Here is a 23938-nt window from a genome sequence, read left to right on the forward strand (position 1 = left end):
TCCTAGGGCTCACATGTTGCTGGATACATATGCAACTCTAACACAGACCTTTTAGAAAAGCATTACCTTATGTATACTCTTAAGGTAGGGTTCCAAAATCTTGGTACTGTTAATGTTTTGGACAGAAAAATTCACTGTTGTCAGTGGGTGATTCTCTGCATTGTAGGATGTTTAGCAACATCCCCGGCCTCTATCCACTAGAGGCCAATGACAGGCACACAGTCCCTCTCTCCCCCAGCTGTGAAAACCAAAAATGTGTCCAGACATTGTCAACATCCTCCTGGGGAGCAAAACTGTCTCCAGTGGAGAACCTATGTTCTAAGAAGAGGTGGACTTTTATTTCTATTAGATTGATTATAGTATCACATGTGGCAGCTGTTCTGGAACATAAAATACTTAAAATGTATACTTTGCATATTTTTAGTGTAATTGTCCCACTTAATATTTCTTCCAGTTCTGGTTGAAAGTGAAACTAGGTAATGAGCTTGGAATTTATCCACTACTCTTCAAAACTAAATAGATTCTATTACTTATAGAAGAGTTAATTGTTACTAGTTATTATGAAAAAACAAAGACACATTCAGAAACTAAATTTTTAAAAGTCTGAAAAGCTATTTACTAAGGGAAGTTGAATTCAACTGTTTATTATATGTAAAGTTATTGTTATCCCCTGCTACCTCAAATAGTTAAAAGGAGCTTCGCAGGAAACCCTAAAAATGGCCAGCATTTTGATAGAACATTCTATTTTATAGAGGAGTACTGCTCACATAATCTTAATGCATTGCTATTACATCACCACGAGGCAGTTGCCTTCAAAAGCTCCTTGAAGGTATTTTGCTGGCCCTCGGGGAGACCACATAGCAGATTGCTAACAGTTCAAACTGTTTGGTTTCATACCTGGCCGCATCACTTCCTAGCTGAGTTACCTGGGGTAATCTGACCTACCTCTATGCCTCAATGACAACAGCTGTAGAGTAGGACTATGTGAAGCATTCAGAACTGTGTTGGTGCGTAATCAGTTTTCAATAAGTGTTAGCTATTTTTATAGATCAGGAACTCAAATAATGTCAATTAAATACATGTGAATTTTCATCCAAGTTAGAGAACTAGGAAAGTCAACCTGTTATTTGACAATGGAAAATATTATATGTAATGACAATCATACCATTTATTCAACAAAGAAAATATGCCAGGATTGTATCTAGCATCTTCCAGACATTCATTCTCATCACGTTGTGGAGCTAGAATTCCCTTCGCCCCGTTCCGCCCAGTCCCCATTTAAAAATAAAGCACGTGAAGTTCAGAGGGATTGCTTAGTTTGCTCAAGGTGATGCAGCAAGTAAGTGTTCGAGTCAGAGTATGAACTCAGGTCTGTCTTATTACAAAGTCGATTCCCATTTCACAATTCTATGGTTCTTGACTACAATAACAATAATCCTAATGGAGCAGCTAACAACATACCAGGAATCATGTTCATTCACAGGACCAATTCACACAAACTAGTCCATTTACCATGATCAGCAGCCCTGGGTACTCTTACTACATTTCACCTTTGGAAACTGAGCTTTGAGGAGGTGAAATAAGTATATAAGATCATGTAGTGAAGAAGCCCTCGAAGCTGAATCCAAACTATAAAACCTGGGCTCTTGGCCACGTGTGATGCTGCCTCCCATCTTACCAAAGAAGGATACTGAGAGACTCAGAGTCCAAGAGGGAAGCCAGAGACAGGATTAAATGGTTTTATAGTCAGAAGAAGAAGTTTGGATTTTTCTGTAAAGGAAGTTGTCAGATGAATAAAAGCAAGGAGCTAGGCAACAGCGTGTTGTATCTGGGGACTTCTACAAGTCTCCTCATCTATAAAATAAATAGTTGGACCAGGTAACCTCCAAACTTCTTTTAATTCTACAATGATATATTGTTGTGGTTTGTATTATACCCTCCCAGCACATAATACACCTCTGCATAAGCCACTCCCTAGTGGCTTCCCTGCGCAACTAGTATAAAATCCTTTTCTGCTATCATTGTCTGCAAGGCTCCGCAGGCTGTAGCCCCTGACTGTCTCTGACTCCACTACTTGTCTTTTCTTCCTCAGTCACCATGCTTCAGTCACAAGCTTTTCTGTTCTAGAAACTTCCTTTCTCAGGGCCTTTATACTTGCCGTTTCCTCTGCCTGAAATGCCCTCCCCCAGATCTTTTTTTAGTGGTTCCTCAAATGCACTTCCTTCAATAGGTTTTCTATAACCACCGCATCTAAAGTAGGATTTCCTCACTCATTATTCTTTACCTCATTCCTGTTTTACTTTCCTCATACTAATTTTCAGTATTGGAAATTTACTTGTGTTTTTTATTTTGAGTCATTTATTGTACAGTACCCCCATCCATCCCCATGTAAACTCTGTGAGGGCAGGAGTCATGTTGATCTGGTTTATGGCTATAGCCTCTGTGCTGATGCCTGACACATAATAGCATTCAGAATGATTCATTGAGTGAATGGATGATGAGACAAGTTATCTTGTGTAGCTCACCTAGCACATAGAAAATATTAAGCACAAAATAGGAGCTGAGAAACATGTAACAGTAGTAATGATAACTGACATTGATCAAGCTCTAATTATTGGCACTAGGTTAAATCCTTCACACACTGTATCATCTTAGTTCTCGCCACAACTCTGTGAGGTAGGTATTATTATTATCCTAGTTTTATAGGTGAGGAAACTGAATCTTAGCACAATCAAGAAATTTGCCCGAAGTCACAAAGCTAGCAAATTAACCCAGATTCAAAACCAACCTAATTTCAGCACAATGTTATTTGCTAACTATAATCTGTAACAAAATTATTTACTAACTTCTGCAAAGTGAAACTGCCATTATCTCCATCTGGATTTTTCAAAGTTTATAATTTCAAGGAGTACTATGTGAGTAACTACTATATGTATCTTGGGACTCAGGCTAAAGGTAAAGGGTGCTAGGTGCCTAAGATACAGAGATAAATAATGTGACACAGTACTCAACTTCAGGGGGCACAGTTTAAGAAGAAAAACATAAGCGTGGTAGAATGGACATCTCCATGACCCAAACACTCCTCTGTCCTCTCACAAAAAAAAACAAAACAAAAAAACAAACAAAAAAACACCTCCTGCTGTGGAGACTCATTCCTCTTAAATGTTTCCCATGAACCTGGCCCAGGTGTTTAATTTTGCATTCCTTATATTCTGTTTAGCACTGTCTAGGAGGGACTGAATAGCCATCATTTACTGAGTGCCTACACGTGACAGGTGATTTATCTATGCTCACTGACTGAATTCTTACAACAATGAGGTGAGTGTCATTATTCCTGCTTTACAAATGAGCAGTCAACAGCTTATTGGGGCATTGGATTATAACCCAATGATTACAATAGAGTGTCTGATTACAATGCAGAATTGCCAATATTAGGATAGAAGGATGTGTATGCAAAGACCTATGGGAACCCCAAGAAACAAATGGCTCTTGGCCTTCATAGATATTTATTTATTTTTATTTTGTTTGAGACAGTGTCTTACTCTGTTTCCCAGTCTGGAGAGTAGTCGCATGATCATGGCTCACTGCAGCCTTGACCTCCTGGGTTCCGATCTGCCCACCTTAGCCTCCTAAGCAGCTGGGATTACAGGGGCACACCACCATGCCTGGCTAACTTCTTATTTTTTGTAAAGATGGGGTTTTGCCATGTTGCCCAGGCTGGTCTTGAGCTCCTGACCTCAAGCGATCCGCCTGCCTTGGCCTCCCAAAGTGCTGGGATTACAGGCGTGAGCCACTGAGTCCAGCCCCAGATATCTACTTAAACACTATAATGGTAACAAATATGAGAATATCTGGCTTTTTATTAGCTTTTTAATTAAATATTTAATAAATAATGTATATCTCACTTTGTAAAATATTTTAACAATATCTTTACATTTTTTGAGAAAAAGCAAATACTTTCACATTTTTACTAAGAATAATATGTTAGAAGCTTTTTTATTACAATAATTGGAACACAGACTTTAAGTTTTTTTATATTACATTTTTCTGATATACTGCCTGAATTTTTTTTTTTTCTGGGGCAAAGAAAAGTACTTTTCTTAAGCTACTGTCAGTTCCTTTACTTAAGATTATTCTGAAATGAACCCATCCTTCCCTCTAATGGAAAGATAGGTACGTAATAAGATAAGCACTTTTTTTATTTGAACAAATCCAGTATTAGTCTTTTGCAGCCAGTGAATCATGACAGCCTGCTAAGAAGAATGCCTTCAGTAAAATAAAGTTAGATTGGGACTGACCGACATGAATGCATAAAGTTAACCCCATTAAAAAAAATTGACCAGGAAAATAAAACAATGCTAAGCCAACCACCGTAATACCAAAAACGCTGCTAAAAAATTTAGATTGCTTCTGAGTAACCAAAGGTGAACCACTCTCCACCCTGTGGTGAACATGTGACACTCTCCCTAACAGCAGCTCTGTGGGGAGGGCTTGCTCCCACTGAGAATTAATTCACTTTCCAGAAGTGAGAGATAAGGAAAAATTCCCATGACAATAATCCATTTGGTGAACTGCAGTTTGGTGGTGTTTGAAGTTTTACGCATATTTAAGAATCAAACATGCTCTTACTTCATCCCTGTTAGGAAAGCCACAATCCAGTTTCACGGAAAATGAAAGACAAGGATTCCTGCTGATCAAATCGCCTGGCTCCCTCCACAGAATCCCGGGAAGCCACTCTACATTCATAAACTTTGCACTCAATTCTTGGCACCTATCAACGCCATATCTCCAGGGCCAAGTGAAGAGTCTCATAGCAACTAAGTTAATATTTGAAAATTATGTAAAGAAACAAAATTACATCAATGGGCCCCAACAGATACAATGCACCTACAGAGGCACAAATAAAAGCTTCTTCTTTGCTACAAACTCCATTTTGTAATGGTCCTAAAACTTTAAAAAGTTTATTGCTGCTTTCTTGCCTAAGAATTCCCTGTGACATCAACCCAAAACCCACATGAGCAGAAGTACACAATTTTCCAGAATCTTAGAACAAGTAAGTCTAAACATGAATCATATTTGTTTGGGTGAAATTGACTGAAATAAATAGTAAAGAGTGATTTTGAGATACATATTGCAAAAATGTTCACTAATAACTTATCCTTTTATTTATCTGTATATTTTCAAATGTAAGTAATGTGATGTCAAGGCCGACACAATCACATTAAACTGTGTCCTGCTTCCCCAACTGTAACTCTAATACTATTGCCCTCAGAGATTGCAGAGACCACAGAACCGAACTCCTTCCCACAAACCCCCGGATTTTTCTGTGGCAAAGTCCCTTGCAGGAAATGAATTCTGTCTATATCTCAAAACAGCCTCACTTACCCAGTAGGCCCTGTAAGCACAGTGCCTCAGGTCCACAATACTTTTAGATGCCCAGGAAAATGCTTCCTTTTAAAATAAGAACAAAAAAGAAAAAATTTAGGTTTTGGTTAAGGAAAATGTTTAAATATATAATATTAAGATATTTATCTTTATGTCAGTGTGGGTATAAATGCGTGTTTATGAAAAAGGGACCCACCAAGGTGAAATGCCGTAGGACCCACAAATATCATAATGCTGGCTGGCCTCAAAATGTCCTTCCTATTAAACTATTTTGAATGATTCCTAGGTATGCCAGATGCCAATTTTTCTTGGCCAGCCAGGGAACTTCTCATGTCTTTGGAAGAAATTATCTTTCTCTTATTAGATTCTTCTGAGAAAAGTGATTTGTTAAAAGTTCTGGTTATTTCAAATCAATATGTACTCAACTAGGACGTCTCCTCACCCACGTTAATTTTTTAAAGAGGAGGAAAGTAGGAGAAGATGAGCGCTTCATGTAAGGCTCTGCCGGCCTACGAGGAAATGCAATCCTCCAGGCTCGCCCGAGCGTGGGCTGCGGGCAGGGGACTGTGGCGCCGCTGTCTCGTTTTATTCCACGGCCGTGCAGCAGAGGGCGCGTGCCTCTCAGCACTCAGTGCTGCGCGCTCCCCTACGCCTCAAGGATCGTATCCCTATTTGCCCCAAGGTCACAGCTCCTAACCCAGCTTGCCATCCCCAGGCCGGGGACACCAGAGACTGAGCCCTTCGCGCTGGAGACCTCGGCGCGGGTGGGGCGGGAGGGCTCCGGGACCAAGAGACAGGTCACAATGGGGACAGGGGACGAAAGGCGCCGGGGGTCCGGGTCCCGAGCAGTCCCCGCCGCCGCCAGACTCCGCAGCCGGGAGGGGGATGGGGTGCGCGTAGACGCTCCGCGGCCCGGGTTGGACGGAGGAGCCCGGGAGCCACCGCAGCCGCCGCACGCCCAGAGCTCCGAGCTTCGCTGCCAGCCCAGGACACCGGGGCCCTGCCGTGGGCCGAGGGGAGCCGGGCGGCGGGAGAGGAGCCCCGGAGCCCCGGAGTCCCGCCGGGCGCCAGCCGAGAGGGCGTTTTCCCCGCCCCCGGAGCGTCGCCCGCCCGGCCCGCCCCGAGCGCGAGGAGATCACCTCCGCCCGTCACCTCCTCCCCTTGTCGCCCAGGTCCACCCGAGCCCCCTCCCCCGGGCCGCCCCCGAGCACGGAAGTTGGCGGGAGCCTATAAAAGCTGGTGCCGGCGCGACCCGCGGACACACAGTGCAGGCGCCCGAGCCGCCGCCGCTAGATCGGTGCCGATTCCTGCCCTGCCCCGACCGCCAGCGCGACCATGTCCCATCACTGGGGGTACGGCAAACACAACGGTGAGTGCCGGCGACGGCCGGCGCGGGGGCGCCCCGATCCCCGATCCCAGATCCCCGAGTCCGGATGCCGGCCCGGGGCCCGCAGCGCCCGCACATGCTGTTTACCGCGGCCGCGGGGAGTGCTGGAGGCTCAGGTGCGCCCCGGGCTCTCGCTCCGCTCGCGGCTCCCCGGCGCCGGGGATGCCCCCCTTGCCCCAGCTGCGAGGCCACTGTCGAGGAATCCCCGCGTCCGCCCGAGGCGCGTAGGGCCCGAGGGAGGGGAGGCGCAGCCCTGGCCGCGGGACCCGAGGACAGTCCTTCCCGGGTCCCGACCTGGGGATCATTTTAACCGGACCTAGGAGGAGGCGGGAAAGGGTTGTAACGGAAAATTCTAGTTGTTGATCGCAGAGAAATTAAGAGACTCCCCTCCCCCCTCCCCCACCTTCCACCCCCACCCCACCCCTCCAGCTTCAGCACCACCTGTGGCTAAGGCGCTCAGCACGAACTGTCCCGGGGCATTTTCCAGTGCTGGTTTGAATCCATGGCTCTGATTTCCGAGTTTTCCCTTCATCTCTCGACTTCTAATGTTAGGGGGTCGGACATCAGGAATCGGGTTTTATCTTGGCCTCAGATCTGGTTCTTCGGAGCCAGCGGAGCAGAGGAGCATGCGTCTGGCGCACCTAGCGCATCTTTGGAGGGTGTGGGGCTTCCCAGGTAGCGGGGAACCCTGACGGTTAAAGGTGGGGTGGGCACGGGCCTGGGCAGTGAGGAAAGGATCCAGACCTCCTTGAATGTCTTAAGTGATATCCCAAAATCGCAACCACAAGCCCTGACATTAGTGTCTGCCCGATTTCAGTTGCTGAATTTCAGTAAAACGACCTTAAAATAGCTAATATTTATATAGCACTCAGTGATCTAAGAGCTTTACATATATCGATTCTAATTCTTACAGCGACATCTATGAGGTAGATTTCTAATTATCCCGTATTACAAATGTGGAAACTGAGGCACAGATTACGTGTTTTCCCAAAATTTAGCCCATTGTTAAGTGGTGCTTCTAAAATTGGAACTGAGCAGATTGGCTCCGGAATGATTGCTCTTCTCTAGGGGTCTGGGTGTACCTTTCCCCACAATGGGGGATTCACACGTCTTCTTTCCCCCAGGACCTGAGCACTGGCATAAGGACTTCCCCATTGCCAAGGGAGAGCGCCAGTCCCCTGTTGACATCGACACTCATACAGCCAAGTATGACCCTTCCCTGAAGCCCCTGTCTGTTTCGTATGATCAAGCAGCTTCCCTGAGGATCCTCAATAATGGTCATTCTTTCAACGTGGAGTTTGATGACTCTCAGGACAAAGCAGGTCAGTGTTTAGAAAATAACTTGTGTCTTTTAGCCAGTAGCTGTTTTCCGAGCTTAATGGAAGGAGCCAGGAACAGTGGCAGGAACCCTCTTAATAGTACAGTTTGTCTCAGGACTCAAGGATGCCACCCTGATCATTTTCATTAGGTCTCAGATTCTGAGAAGTAGGCTAATTAGTTTGAAGTGTCCCGGGGCCGTTTCTCCCCTGTAAAATCCTTGGCTTCTATGAAGGCCATTGAATAACTGCGATATGCCTGTGAAAAATCACAAAAGGTGCAAAGTTCCCTCGCAATAAAGATCAGTCACGATGAGATTTGCACCAATTGAACTTTTAAGATTGTAAAATATTTTGTCTTGCAGAGCTGATGCATATCCATTAAGAAGTATATCTTAGTGAGCCTTATCTTCAAGTTAGCAGCGAGAAGAGTAACAAAAACGTGCCAATTTAAAATACTGAAATTCTGGGAAAATGTTTTACTTATGAGTATTTCTTAGTATTGGGCTAGTGTGATAAAGATGGCAGCATGTTTTGATATCTACTCAGAAATTCATTTCACAAACGAAGATGTTTTAGAGTTGGTGAACATACCTGGCCCATTACTGACAAAACCAATTACCGTATTTATTTGTAATAGAGCTGTTTACAGGATGCTCACTGTAAAAAAAAAAAAAAAAAAAAAGAGAGAAAGAAAAAAATGCTGCTTTTTTTTTATCTCTCTCTCTTTTGAAACAAGAGAACAATCCCATTCACACATAGTAGCTGCCTTCTTTGCTAAGCAGTTAACTTAATTGCCAGTGCCCTATTTTCCTGAGTGCTTTCCTCTGAAGGTCATAGAATGAAATGGTGCTGCAAACACATTTTGTTTGGTGGTGGTGTGGGAGTGAGGAGAGTGGTGGAACAAAATGAGAAAGTTTTGGAGTAGTGACCTACGGTACTAATATATTATATAACATGTAATTATAACCATTTAGTCAGGTAGACTATTCTTTGTCAGCAGCTATCCTATATAGTCAACTTGGTTTTAAAAAAAGAATTCTTCCCTCCTTTCAACTTTAAAAAAATTTGCAAACACCTGGCTTTCTGAAATGGTGATTCTGGAAGACAATTTGATGGGGGATAATGTGGAGATCATCTGAGAAATGTTTTCAACCTACCTGTGCCTGCCTGTGTGCACCCCTCCCCAGTACACACATACATACATACATACATACACACACACACACTCACAATCATACTCACACATTCTGGCATAGTATGATGATTTATTAGAATCAAGTAAAGGTTGTACATTGAAGACAGTTCAGTGATTCTGCTACATTGCTTTCCCAAGCATTCCTCTCACTCCAAAGGAACAGTGCTCATATAATTAAATTAAACAATTTTTTTCTTATAAAGAATACTGTATATTTATAACATGACAAGGCCAAAGGTCTCAAGGTATTACACATACAGAAAGAATACTATAACATTTCATGTCTACTCATTTACAAACCAAAAGAACTGAGCTACTTTAGTCTGTAGCTGTACTTTTTTAAAGAGCCACAATGATGTCATTGTTTTCAATGGATGTAATGTCTGCCAAATTATGTATCTCATTGGATGCTACATAGAAATCGGATAGTTTAAGTCTTTTCTGGAACACTGAAGAAACAAATCTCCAACAAATGAAAGCAGATGAGGTTCCTAATAGTCCTTAAAAAATGGATAGTGAAATAAATTATTCCAGTAATATATATTACTGGAAAGTGGATTTGAACACATGGTCTGGTGGCTATCAGCATAGACTGGGGTCAGAGAGACCTGGATTTGAGTTCTAGAGCTGCCGACAACTAGCTCAGAGACTTTGGGAGTAATACGGTCTAGGTTTTAATTGTTTTTATCTGTAAAGTTGGAGTAACAATAGTGTCTGCCACAGTGGAAGGATGAAATGGGACAGTATATGTAAAGCCCCTAGCCCAGTGCCTGGCGCATAGAAGTTCCTCAATAAATGGCCTCTGTTGTTGTCACAACTTGAACCCTTCGACCACCTCTGTTAGACCATTGCTGTAGATGTTGCACCTGAGATAAGATTTCTGAATAAACTTTTTCTTTAACAGCTTTAAGATTAGTTCCCATCATTTGATGTATTTTAAATTTTTATTTTTATATTTTATGAAGCATACTGTTTATCATACTGAATATGTACTTATTTTATGTATGAAGTTATTATATAGTTACATATTTTACCATGAATCTGTTAAACTTTGACAGATTTCTCCATAAGCAGTAACTAATTAGATCTAGCTACATTTTTCACAGCTATTTCTTCTGGAGAGCAATGCATACATTTTTAAAGAAGTTGGCCATGTTTAGATTGTGAAACAGATGAAAACCACAGGGTTTAGGTAGGAGCTCCCACCCATGCCTTTAGAGACACGTGTATTATCCACCTAGTTCTACAAAAAAGTCATTATTAACACCACTTAAATGCATGGGAAGCTAAGCATCATGAAAGCAGGGTGGAGGCCTGGTCCCTCTCCTGTTCCCCGGAGCCCATGCTGGAAATATCTAAAGTAGAAAGACATAGAAATAGTAGACCCTGACTGCCACTTTGATAAGTGCAGAAAGGAAATACTCCAAGGAACTATGGAAACGTTAAGGAGGCTTGGCAGTTTAACTGATAAGACAGGAAAGACTTTCCAGGGTAAATAAGGCTTATGTGGAGGCTTGAAGGATTTTGATGTCTTGGACGAGAGTCCAGGCAAAGGGAGATAGGAAATACCAGGAGACTTAAGAGAGCACAGCATGTGCTCCAGAAAGGCAAGAAGGTATACTAAAAGCAAGGTCAGAAAGGACTTGCCCTCCTTTGCATATGAAAGATTCCTTTGTAATTTTGCCTCTCTTTTCCACATTTTCAGTTACTTTGGTTAAACAAGAATGCAGAATATATTAAAATGTCAATATTAAGAGAAAAGACATCTACAGAATAAATTTTTAAAAATCATACCATGTGGGGGCCAGGCACGGTGGCTCACGCCTGTAGTCCCAGCACTTTGGAAGACTGAGGTGGGTGGATCACTTGAGGTCAGAAGTTCAAGACCAGCCTGGCCAACAGGGTGAAACCCTGTCTGTACTAAAAATACAAAAAATGAGCTAGGTGTTGTGGCATGCGCCTGTAATCCGAGCTACTCAGGAGACTGAGGCAGGAGAATCGCTGGATCCCGGGAGGCGGAGGTCGCAGTGAGCCAAGACCGCGCCACTGCAATCCAGCCTGGTGACAGAACGAGACTCCATCTCAAAACAAACAAACAAACAAAAAACCACACACACACACACACAAAACCATGTGGAAAAACTCCCCTTAGACTTTTCTTTCTTTCTTTTTTTTTTTTTTTTAAATAAAACAATCCTAGGCTCTCAAAGCCAAAACAAAGAGTAGAGATACTCTAGTTAAACTCACCTTAATAAACATGAAGAAACAGAAGCCGAAGAGTTTAAATAACTTGCTAAGTCGTCTCCTTGCTAGTTTGCTGGAGGGACTAAGTAGCAATCACTTAAAAATAGAATTTGAATAAAAATATTTGAAGGATAACCTTATTTGACATTTAGTTTGTACATACCATGTTTTTTAAAAGCTGGCATTTTTTTCTGTACACTTAAGTCAAAAAGTTATTTATTTTAGTCACTTAATTTTAAAAAATCGACAGTTTAACATCTCTTTTTATTAGGAGTCATTTTTGTGGTGGTAACATTTTTAGATTTCCTATACCTCTTATTTCCTGCATTTAAATGCAGTTCATTTACCTGTCTTCTTTGCCTCAATGAGATTTCAGCCTTCTAGAACTTCTCATAGATTGAGGTTTTCCAATATGCTTTAAATGTTGTCTTATATCCAAACTTAAGAACTTGGGTATCAGGAACTGAGCGGCTTGACTTTATTGCTGATTTAAGCTTGAGAGAATTTTTTAAACTATGGAGTTAATAGGATTTAACTAGAAGCTTGGGTTAGAGCTTTCATCAATCTTCTAAATTCCTTTGAAAATAAGCCACCTTAAATTCACCTTAAGTTAATGAAAAATTGCTAATCCCTTTAGGTTCTTAAAAAACTTATTAAAAAATAACTCACCCTGCTTGAGATGTTTTATTAATGGCCTTATCTGGGAGAAAATAATAGTAGTCAAATTATTAACTCCTGCTAACTTATTAACTTTTATTAATGAGTTTAATACTCTCCTGCTTTATTGCAAAGTTAGGGACAAATATTGAAAGTCAATGCCAGAATTATTGGGCCAACCCTTATCCAAGTCTTACATCATTTCTGTTTTTCAGAAATTGGAATTTTTTAAATCTGTTTGTTATTTCAAGAAAAGAGTAAAGGAAGCTGGATGAGTTTACCTGTGCTCTTTTTAAGTGACCCATTGTCTGTATGACGTAATGGATCTTCATACATGGATCCTGCTTGACTTTCAGGGACTTGCTTGTGAAGCTCTAAAAGTTTTCTTCCACAGCAGTCCTAAGTTAAAAGAAAGCATAACAACAAATGAAAGGGCTTGTCATGCACACAGTAATGGTGTCAGCCGAACCTTAAATGTCTAGAAAATGAACCAACATATTCTAAACACTGTAGTTACTATATTCACATCAAAACAGCTTCTTTTTTTACTCCTATATAATTGCCACATAGTTTAAACCACGACTTCTGTTGAATTTCAACTGTGTTTACTCTAGCGAAAGTGACAGCTAAACATCTTATTGCTTTAAAACAAATGGAATACGTGTATTTTTCCCCCCCAGATTTGTCTATATTGGCACGTAGCCCTAGGATTATTGGCTGCTGCCAACAGGCAAAACAGGAATGCATGATTTAAAATTTTTCAGGTTATTTATAGAAAAGATGGTACCAAAAATGACATGTTTTCTGTAGAATTAATCTTTTGCTTTATTAGTAGGAAATCATTTAAATTTTATTTTTAAACTAAAGATTACTGGGACTAGTTTATTTATATTTTGGACTTAGGAGAAACTGTTGACATTCATTACGGTCTTTAGTCTGTTACTCCAGTGCATCTTAGTGTAGTTTAAGTGATTAGGGAGAAAAAATTAAAAAATATTAAATGTTCAGCTTTTAATTTGTATAAGTAATGTGATTCATTTCAATATTACTGGATCTCTTATTTTTCTCAAAAAGTAATTTATATAATTTCCTCAAATAATATGTATAGGAAGAAAGATTATTCTATAACATTATACTTAGTGCTTGTTTTGTGTTATATACAGAGTACGTATAATTGATGACAGTCGTGAAAATTAAAATTGGCTGGAGCTCTTGGTGTTGAGATTTGAATTTAAATTAAATTGGGGGGGGTCTTGAAAAAAACATTAGAGTAGAAAACTGTATTTATGTCTCCATCCCTCACAGAACGCATTTCTGGGGCACAATGAATCATTGACTCTTTAAAGCACCACTGCCATGGCTGGATTTTACAGAGAAAAAATAGGCAGTTAGCAATTTCTGCTATTTTTAAAAAGTATTTTTACATTAGAAAATAGATTTCATTTTAAACTGCAACAGTTTAGAAAATGGCGTGTAGTCATTTAAATAAATAAGTAGATCCAGAATATAGCATAAAGTCCCTAACTTAAACCAAGATATTATGTTTTATGTTTCTCAAATAAAAAGTTTGAGTTTATGGCAATTTATTATAACAATGTTTTTGAAGGACTTCATTGACTAAACTCCATGCTAAGAGTTTGCTAGAAATGCTGCCTTCTGTAGCAAGTAAACTTTAAGGATTTAATAACTTTTTCTAGTTACAGTGGGTTTCTAATCTTCATAGGAACAAGTTTTATTTTAACAGGGGCTAAAACAGGTATCTGGTGATAACAGATTAGCACTGAATGTGTTTAATCATTGAGCCCAGAGCACTTTATCTTTTTTTTTTTTCAGTGTTAGCTGTTAGCAAGTATTGTTTACTAAAGGTTTGCACACCCTCTTGCCTAATTCTAAATGTTTTTAGAAACAAATTAAGATGAAACTTTAAGATTTGTTAGAGAAAGAATAAGAAACAGCAATAAACTTTATTCTCCTTAAAATGTAAGATCCTGCTATGATTCTTCACTGGGGGGAAAGAAGATACATTTAGAAAATTGGTTATCTCAGATTCTTAGTATGGTTTTACCATACTAAGTTAGTTAGATTCTTAGTTTTACCACTTGGTAGAATTAATGATTTGACAAATGACATTTGCTTCTTATTATCAGCCAGTTGGTTGCTAGCTTTAAAGAGTTATTATAAAGGATTTTTTTCAGTATTAATTTATTTCATAAACATATATTTAATTTTTATATATTATTATGAAAAAAGGGAATTCTTTCATTCTTTTAAAAAAAGTCTAGAATTAGAGGCTAATATTTCCTTATAGAATTGTCAGGAAACAAACTGTTGTAATAAGTTGTTTTTGTGTTCCAAGAGATGTGACTTTGTCAGAATACATCCACATTCATATTTCTTAGCAGATCTTTAACATAACACCATTTATAATTCTTTCTGTTTTCATTCTTCCTTTTTTCTCCTGGCCTATTGTAAAGCAGATCTGGCAGCCAGAGGTTGTATCAGGAACCACAGAAAGACCCCACTGCTTAAATATCTTCAAAGCAGTCTTTTACTTTGAATAGATGAATGGATATTGCTACCATGTAAGGATATTTAGGTGAAGCTCATGAACAAATCTTGTTGTACAGAAGTTATCCCTTTGTTCTGCAATGCCAAAGTAAATTTGGGCTCATTATTTTATGGAATTATAAAGTAAAGCTCATAAAATACACTTATAGCAACAGATGTTTAATTCCCAGTACTAGAAAAATAAAATTTAAATTGTAGAACTAAACTACTTTTAAAAGCTTTTGAATATATTGGTTAAATCCCATTAATACATATAAAGTTAGGTACAGAGTTTCTTGGTGGATGGAAGAAAGAGTGATTTCACACTATTTTAATCCTCTGTCAAGACGCAACTTATTAATTATATACAGATAGTTTGTAGCCCAAGGATGTGATTTTTGGTACTGATTTTGCTTAATAAAGTTACATTAATGCCAGAATAGTAGAATCGTGGAATAGTTATCAAGTTAGAATTTTAAGTTCTTGGAGATAATAGAGCACATTACACTGCATATAGAAGATGATCCATAAATTATTAGTGAAATAGTAAATGATTTAGTGTGTCCACTTCACAGATGAGTAAATTAAGGTCAAAGAGGTTTATTAAAAATTTTTGGCCGGGCACGGTGGCTCATGCCTGTAATCCCGGCACTTCAGGAGGCCGAGGTGGATGGACTACTCAAGCTCAGGAGTTCCAGACCAGCCTGGGAAACAAGGCAAGACTTTGCCTCTACTAAAAATACAAAAATTAACTGGACATGGTGGTGCACACCTGTAATCCCAGCTACTCGGGAGGCTGAGGCACGAGAATCGCTTGAACTCTGCTTGAGGCGGAGGTTGCAGTGAGCTGAGGTTGCAGTGAGCCGAGATCGCACCACCACACCCCAGCCTGGGCAACAGAGCAAGGCTCTGTTTCAAAATAATAATAATAATAATAATAAATAAATAAATAATAAAAAAATTAAGGGAACGAAGCTAGCCAGCAGCAATGAGAGTCCAAATTCTAAAGAATTTGGGAAGCCTATATAAGGATAATTGGATTTTGCAATGTTAAGATCAATGGAATACTGATTTCACAAATTTGGGTGTGTAAGAACTGGTATCAGAGGTTAGCAAAGCAGGCTGTATGGCAGCAATCGGGCCTTGGTAGAAGAGAGGGTCTCACGTTTGCAAGTGTGTGTAGCAGACCAATTTATTGGCCAGTAGCTGCATGGGCACTTCCTAAATGTTTCACAGATTATTAGTTTCACTTAAAATTTTCTCTCTCTGGACCTGAATCTATGATTCTAAAACAAACCCAGAAAAAGGAATCAGTATGCTCAGAAAGAAAGATGTGAAAAGCATCCATTCTCCAGACAACGCATGTGAGGAATAAAAACAGGTGAAGTGATTTTGTTCAGCACCGTAGACTAAACTTGACTCTGGATTGAATTTTCAGAGTAAAATGTGATTAAAGGCAAACATTTAGTACTGTAAAACAGAATTAAGATTGTAATATTTAGGCATGTGTTTCGTGTGTATGTATGAGTGTATGTGTGTATACCTATGTATATATGTGTATGCAGATACATACATATATGTTACATATATATATATATGTTTTTAATTTTAGTGCTCAAGGGAGGACCCCTGGAGGGCACTTACAGATTGATTCAGTTTCACTTTCACTGGGGTTCACTTGATGGACAAGGTTCAGAGCATACTGTGGATAAAAAGAAATATGCTGCAGAGGTAAGATATACTTTTTTTTTTCTTTCCAGGGAAAAATGTTTATAAGTTGATATTTAGCATTAATTTCAAAAGCTTAATTTGTAAATTCAACTCACGCCCAGTGAACCACTTCTTTTACAAAGGACCTTCACATTTGCTTTTTATAACCTTTAATTGTGACATCATACTTAACGCTGCAAAACTTTCTCTACTGTCTCCAACTCCACCATTTACAAAAAGTAAATGGACTCAAACTGGAGGATCCTATTTTAACAGAAATTTAGAAATAAAATGTGTGCCTTCTGTCAAAACTGTACATTTCTTTGTCTTAGAGTTATTGATGAAGACACTTGCTGTTATACCAAGTACCGTGTGGATGATTAGAATTAAAATGAAAGGAAAATTTTGATTTAAAATTATCCATATTTTCAATTTCCTGAGTAACCTTTATTGTGAGAAAAAAACTGTTGAATAAAATCTGTCAGCTTTGATTATGTAAATCACTCACTGTGGCTTTGTCTCTTCGGCCTTAGCTTCACTTGGTTCACTGGAACACCAAATATGGGGATTTTGGGAAAGCTGTGCAGCAACCTGACGGACTGGCCGTTCTAGGTATTTTTTTGAAGGTTAGTTGATGACCCAATTCTTTTTTTTCCCTATTTTTAATAAAGAATGACCAGACAGAATATTTGTAACATACAGGACATTCTACAAAAGAGCTTAGGAAATGCCTTTGTCCCTGAAATGTTTTCAAGTTTATCTCCTCCTTTCATATCTGCTAGTTGCAGTGGAGATGGAGGGCAGAAAGACAATAGGAGAGATATTTATTTGGTACCTTTTGGATGTAAATGTGAAGAACATAAAGAGATCAACTTGGGTGACTGCTAGGTGTTTGTTTGTTTTCATTTAACCTGAGGCTAGACAGTACTATATTATGATAAAGTAAGATCAGATACTGAAGAGGGGAAGGACAGTGAATTTCAGGCAACAGTGGGACAGAACCGGTTGAGCTGCCCTCTAAACAGTGGTAAAGGGGAATGGAGAAAGGTCTGGGCTGGAGATTTATGAGCTCTGATTCATATGTTGAGGTGGAAGCTACAGGTGTGTATGAAATCATCCAAGTACAGCACGAAGAGGGAGATGAGAAATCTGCCCAGGGAGCAATCCTGAGAAACTGCAAAATGTAAGGCCTTTACAAGGGGAGAGATGCAAATTAAACGACTTAAAAGGGGCCAGGTGTGGTGGCTTAAGCCTGTAATCCCAGCACCTTGGGACACCAAGGCAGGAGGATAGTTTGAGGCCAGGAGCTCAAGACCAGCCTGGGCAACATAGCGCATTTCCATCTCTACAAAATTTTTTTAAAAATTAGCTGGGCATAAAAAACAAACTAACAAACAAAAAACAAAACAAAAACAAAAACACAAAATTAGCTGGGCGTGATGGTGTACACCTGTAGTCTCAGCTACTTGGGAGGCCAGGGCAGGAAAATCACTGGAGCCTAGGGGTTTGAGGTTGCAGTGAGCTATGATCATGCCACTGCACTACAAGCTGGATGACAGAGCAAGACCCTGACTCTTAAAAAAAAAAAAAAAAAAAAAGCAAGAGTCAAGAGAGATTTGGGGTGCTGGAAGGCATGGGGAAAGCCAAAGAAGAAAATAATTTTTAAAAAGAAGGGAAGACCATAGTGTAAAGTCCTACAAGGAAATCAAGGCAAGCCCTTGAGGAGTATCCTTTGGCAGTTAGAGGTCACTGGGGACAATTGAGCTGGTGGTTTCAGGACTACTATCTGAGTGGAATTAGAAGCGGGTTGAAGATTCAGTGAAAGTAGGCAAGTCTATGGTGTCAGCGTCATCAAGCCAGTACTGATGGGTGTCATGTATGAAGTGGAGAATTTGGGCTCACTATTTGGATGTTTTCTAATAGAGCTACCCGAATAAAAATAAAAACTGGTACAGTACCAACTGGGTGATAGTATCTTGCCCTTTATGTTTTTCTTTAGGTTGGCAGCACTAAACCGGGCCTTCAGAAAGTTGTTGATGTGCTGGATTCCATTAAAACAAAGGTAAATTTGAATTTTCTGCCACCTCCTTAGGGTACCAATTTTCAATACTCCATTGGTTTTAGAAGTTTCTTTTGATCAAATTGCACAGTCTCAATGACATGTGGTGTTTGGATGAGCAGTTAGTAAAGGTAGAATATTACTTAAATATTTAATTAATGTTTCTTTCAACAAAGTTGATCCTAATGCTAGCATAATTCTAAGACTTGTATTTATTTAATATTGCTCCCCCATCATTTGAACATCCATATGTAAGAGTCAGAGAATCTTATGCCTGCAAGGAGGTTCAAAGGTCCTCTAGTCAAATTATTCACTCATTCATACAGCAGATGTTTGTTAAGTATGTACTATGTGCCAGTCGCTTTGCAAACTAGTAGACACAATGGTGAACAAGATAAACAAGGCCCTGTTTCATGGAGATTTCTATTCTATGACCTCTTTGCATTCATCCATCCTGCATTTAAATCCTCTCTACAGCATAGTTGTGTTGAGGTCGTTGAGCATCTGTTTAAACACTACAGTCACTTCCGGTGATGGGGAACTTATCACCAGGGGCAGCCGTGGCTTTATAAAGCTGATCTTCACATTGAAGCAGCATCTATCCTCTGAAATGCTCACTCACTGGCTTGAGCCCCTTGAATTCACAGAATAAACCTGATCTCTCTTCCAAATAACTCTACTCTGTCTCTGCTTTGTTTTTTCACCTACCCCAAGCTAATTATCTTTAGTTTCCTTTAACTATTCTCATATGATATAGTTTTCTCTCTTTGCCACCACCTTGTCATTCTTCCAGTAAATCGTTCCTGTTTGCTTGAAAAGTGTAGTGTCCAAAACAGAATGTAGTTATTTGATTCTGACCTAGAGCAAGAAAATCACCTCCTCATCAGGATACCATATTTCTGTTATTGCAACTTGAAGTCACCTCATTTTAGTGGCAGCAGTCTCACTTTAAATACTGGGTGTGATCAGCTAATGACTTAATGGAGAATGTAAGGGATCATTTTAGATAAAAGGCCAAGATGAAAAATGGACATGTGAAAATAGTTTTTTTTTTTTTACTAAGACTTGCCACATATTTTCAAGTTGAATGTCTTCTGTTAATTCCTTTTTATTTTGTTTGCCAGTGAATATAGAACCTCTTTTTTAAAAAGTGTTTTTGACCATCAGAGGGGAGTATACCTATTTATGTCTGCTGCTCTCCTACCTTCCTCCTACTCTGTCAATGTGATAGTTTGAAGCTGCGTATTTGCCTTGTTCTAGGGCAAGAGTGCTGACTTCACTAACTTCGATCCTCGTGGCCTCCTTCCTGAATCCTTGGATTACTGGACCTACCCAGGCTCACTGACCACCCCTCCTCTTCTGGAATGTGTGACCTGGATTGTGCTCAAGGAACCCATCAGCGTCAGCAGCGAGCAGGTTTGTTTTCTAATGACAGGTCTGTTCACGGGTGGAGCATTTAGTCAAGGCAGAAGACCTTGGCCTCCAGACTGAGAGAGACCTGAGATTTAATCCTTCTCCTGCTACTTCTTGCTATGGAAATAGTGCCTTTGATGGTGCCTAGCAAATAAACAGCATTCAGTAAATCTTTGTTGTTATTAACTGTAAACTTAGTTCGTTTAGTCTGTAAAATTGAATAGTCATTGTAAAGATTCAATGAGAAAGATGTCTGTCACCTAATAAATGTCTTTTTTTTTTTTTTTTTTGCCAGTTATGAGGAAACTAAGCCTTAGAAAAGTGAGAGTTCATGTTCAAGGTTCCGCAGGTATCAGTGAGTTACCAGCCTACTACTCACTCACATAAGGGCTTTCTGCCATTTTATTTATATCAGAATGCATTTCTGAATCCTGACAGATGAGAGTCATCCCTTGGAGAACATGTATCTATTAAAACTCACTCCAGGTTGCTTTAGAGGCTTAGAGCAGGTATTCTTACATTTCCAATACAATATAGTGTGTGATGTTCAAGTGATTAGTGCAGCTTCTAAGTCACTGATGAGCAGCCACAAAAGTGGATACAAATGAGTTTTTCCTAGACTTACCTCTTAGCACACAGTTGAAATGCAGAAAGTGAACATTCCTCAGGATTCACAAGAGGATGGATCCTGAATAATTTAAGGATAGCTTTAGGAGCCAACAGTCTTGAAAACGGTAACTATGTGAGTAGTGGTAGTGTGATTTAAATCTACAAAAATGCTGAATAATAGAGGTTTAGAGCTGCAATGTGCAATAGAGATCATGTTGTCCAACTTCCTCATTTCACTGGCTTGAATCACATTGATCAACAGTCTGAGATGCAGGAAAATTGAAGTGTTTTCCACTCAGCTACCTTGTGACAGAATCAGGTCTGGGAGCAAGGATTCTATTCCTGTGTCCTCCCTTAGAATATGAACTTATGAATGCTGAAGATACTTCATATCTTTCTTTAAAGGAAATATGTATCTGACTGGAAAATTACTTGTAGCATATCAAAGTGGGCCTAAAAAATAGTATGCTTGGTATGTCACTTGAAGATTGACCTTGTAGTAATAACGTATTTGAGTAAGCTTCTTGAAGTGTAGCGTAAGGAAAGATTATAATGCCCTTCTTTTTGTAGATGCAGTGTTTACATTATCATTTAAAACATGAATTTTTATTTTCTTTTTTCACTGAGAGCAATCCAACTTTAAAGCGATAGTCTGACATTTAGAGCCATTATAACAGATGGATTTATGGTGTATACACACCCACAGGCAGAAATACACATATAGATAAGGGCAGTTGAACCTACTGCATTAATCCCTGTACCCTGAGTTTGCTCTTTAAAGTTGAAAGTGGTATTAAACTAATGATGTTAATTGCATATATTGGCAAAATACCAATAGGGCTCTTTTTTTTGTCCTATAACATGGAATCTGGAGGGAGGATCATGCTCAGCTCAGGAAGCTAGGGCTGCAGGTCCTCCTCTATCTGAGTCCCTTAACTTGGCCTTGCCAATTGGTGACTTCATCCTCAAGGTGGTTGTAATAGCATTTTGAGCATCACATCTAGATACAACCACTTCTTGAGGAGGAAATGAATACCTCTTCCATTGGCTTCCTAAGAGCAGAGAAGCTTTTTCCTGAAGGCCCCTAGCAAACCTTTCACTTCTCACTGGCTAGAATTGTGTTTCTTGCTCAGTCCCTAGCCCGGGAATGTGATCATCACAGTCAGTTAAGACCTGCAGGTTTACCCCACTGAGGCTTACAGGGAGAGGGCGGATGTCTGTTAATGAGGAAGTATGGGGGGGGCGTGGATTTTAGGTAAGCAGTATAAATGGGTCTGCTAATTCTGCTACCTTTATTTTCTATACCCAGGCTCTGTCTCTGTGATGCTAAAACAATGAGTCAAGTTGACTAATGTGACAGTGTAGTTTAATTGGTGCAGTGAGTAGCAGAAATCGGTTATACTGGTTTGATCAAAAGTTTGACCTGTTTACACTTTATGAACAGACTCTCTTTCAGATTGCTGGAATTCTGTTGTAATGAATCAACCATATATATCCTTAGAATGCTCCCTTGCATTCAGTAACCATAGCTGTGCATGTTATAATGTATGTACATGGAAGGTGGCTCTACGGGAGTGGTTGAAGGACTATTACTGGACAAAAGAGATCAGGTTAAAGGCTGTTGATTCATGGGCTGCTATATTACTGTCCAAACCACCCTTTTTCATTTGGATCAAGTCTTGGTTAGAGGGGGGAAAGTAGCACTTTTTGAGAACCTTGAAGAAGTGGGAGACTGTTCAACGGCTGCCTGTATCTCAGTGGTGGCCAGTAAACTGAAACAAGTTTATAAGGGAATAAAAATCAACCAGTGACAAGGGGTTCTAATGTTAAATGCATATATTGGCAAAATGCCAGTAGGGCTATGTAGGGTGGTGAGCACTCACAATTGTTCACTAAAATGCTGTTTTTAAAACAAGAAAGTAGAATGGTTGAGTGCAAATCCATAGCATGAGATAAATTGAGCTTCTTAAGGCAAATCAGCCTAGGCAAATTCATTTCCGTGTTTTTGTGTGATTGGAGATGCCAGCTCGTCACTCAGCCCATAGAGCTTACAGGTCCTGATCACTTGATCTAATTGTATAGATGTGGTAGTTTGTCTTCCCTGGGGCAGAAAACAAAGCTTTAATTTGGAACTAAAATTGTTATTATTTTGCATCTAAAGGTATGAGTTTATAGACTTTTGATGTTAGATTTTTAAATTAGAAAGTCACTGAAAATTTCCCTTAAAAATGACCCCAACGAATTTGTGTATTTTGTATAAATTGGTTTGTTATATTAAAGCATACATACATAATCTATATGTGATTATGTATTCATTAGGAATCAAACTGAATTTTGGCCATTGATGCACAGCACTGAATGTTGGGGAATGTAATTTTTGTTTGTTTTTGTTTCTGTTTTTTGAGGCAGAGCCTTGCTCTGTCGCCTAGGCTGGAGTGCAGTGGCGCAATCTCAGCTCATTGCAATCTCTGCCTCCAGGGTTTAAATGATTCTCGTGCCTTAGCCTCCTGAGTAGCTGAGATTACAGGTGCTCTACCACGCCTGTCTAATTTGTGTGTGTGTGTGTGTTTTTTTTTTTTTTTTTTTTTTTTTGGTAGAGACAGGGTTTCGCCATGTTGGCCAGGCTGGTCTCGAATTGCTTACCTCAAGTGATCCACCTGCCTCATGCCTCAGCCTTACAAAGTGCTGGGATTACAGGCATGAGCCACTGCGCCTGGCCGGGGAATGTATTTAAAGATATAACACAAGTATATAACTGAATACTATTGTGAAACATTAATTATCAATGTTTTATTGTGTCTTTTAGATGTTGAAATTCCGTAAACTTAACTTCAATGGGGAGGGTGAACCCGAAGAACTGATGGTGGACAACTGGCGCCCAGCTCAGCCACTGAAGAACAGGCAAATCAAAGCTTCCTTCAAATAAGATGGTCCCATAGTCTATATCCAAATAATGAATCTTCGGGTGTTTCCCTTTAGCTAAGCACAGATCTACCTTGGTGATTTGGACCCTGGTTGCTTTGTGTCTAGTTTTCTAGACCCTTCATCTCTTACTTGATGGACTTACTAATAAAATGTGAAGACTAGACCAATTGTCATGCTTGACACAACTGCTGTGGCTGGTTGGTGCTTTGTTTATGGTAGTAGTTTTTCTGTAACACAGAATATAGGATAAGAAATAAGAATAAAGTACCTTGACTTTGTTCACAGCATGTAGGGTGATGAGCACTCACAATTGTTCACTAAAATACTGCTTTTAAAACATAGGAAAGTAGAATGGTTGAGTGCAAATCCATAGCACAAGATAAATTGAGCTAGTTAAGGCAAATCAGGTAAAATAGTCATGATTCTATGTAATGTAAACCAGAAAAAATAAATGTTCATGATTTCAAGATGTTATATTAAAGAAAAAC

At 39.7% G+C, this 23938-nt stretch overlaps 1 protein-coding gene and 1 long non-coding RNA gene across 2 annotated transcripts in view; one reads left to right on the forward strand and one right to left on the reverse strand.

The window, feature by feature from the left end:
• Positions 1 to 7569, reverse strand: part of LOC109028029 (uncharacterized) — a 23078-nt gene extending 15509 nt beyond the window's left edge. The window contains exons 1-2 of the long non-coding RNA XR_002007083.3: positions 7214 to 7569; positions 5386 to 5451 (exon numbers count right to left, since the gene is read on the reverse strand). This is a non-coding gene — a long non-coding RNA (uncharacterized lncRNA). The remainder of the gene's footprint in view (positions 1 to 5385; positions 5452 to 7213) is intronic.
• Positions 6592 to 23617, forward strand: CA2 (carbonic anhydrase 2). The gene is made up of 7 exons (XM_031014041.3): positions 6592 to 6754; positions 7897 to 8094; positions 16347 to 16465; positions 16978 to 17070; positions 18444 to 18506; positions 19764 to 19919; positions 23332 to 23617. Exons 1-7 carry the CDS (start codon positions 6721 to 6723, stop codon positions 23449 to 23451), a joined length of 783 nt encoding a protein of 260 aa, XP_030869901.1. The 5' UTR covers positions 6592 to 6720; the 3' UTR covers positions 23452 to 23617.
• The last annotated feature ends 321 nt before the right edge of the window (positions 23618 to 23938 follow it).

This window comes from Gorilla gorilla, chromosome 7 (assembly GCF_029281585.2).
Source record: "Gorilla gorilla gorilla isolate KB3781 chromosome 7, NHGRI_mGorGor1-v2.1_pri, whole genome shotgun sequence".
Classification (NCBI taxonomy): Eukaryota; Metazoa; Chordata; class Mammalia; order Primates; family Hominidae; genus Gorilla; species Gorilla gorilla.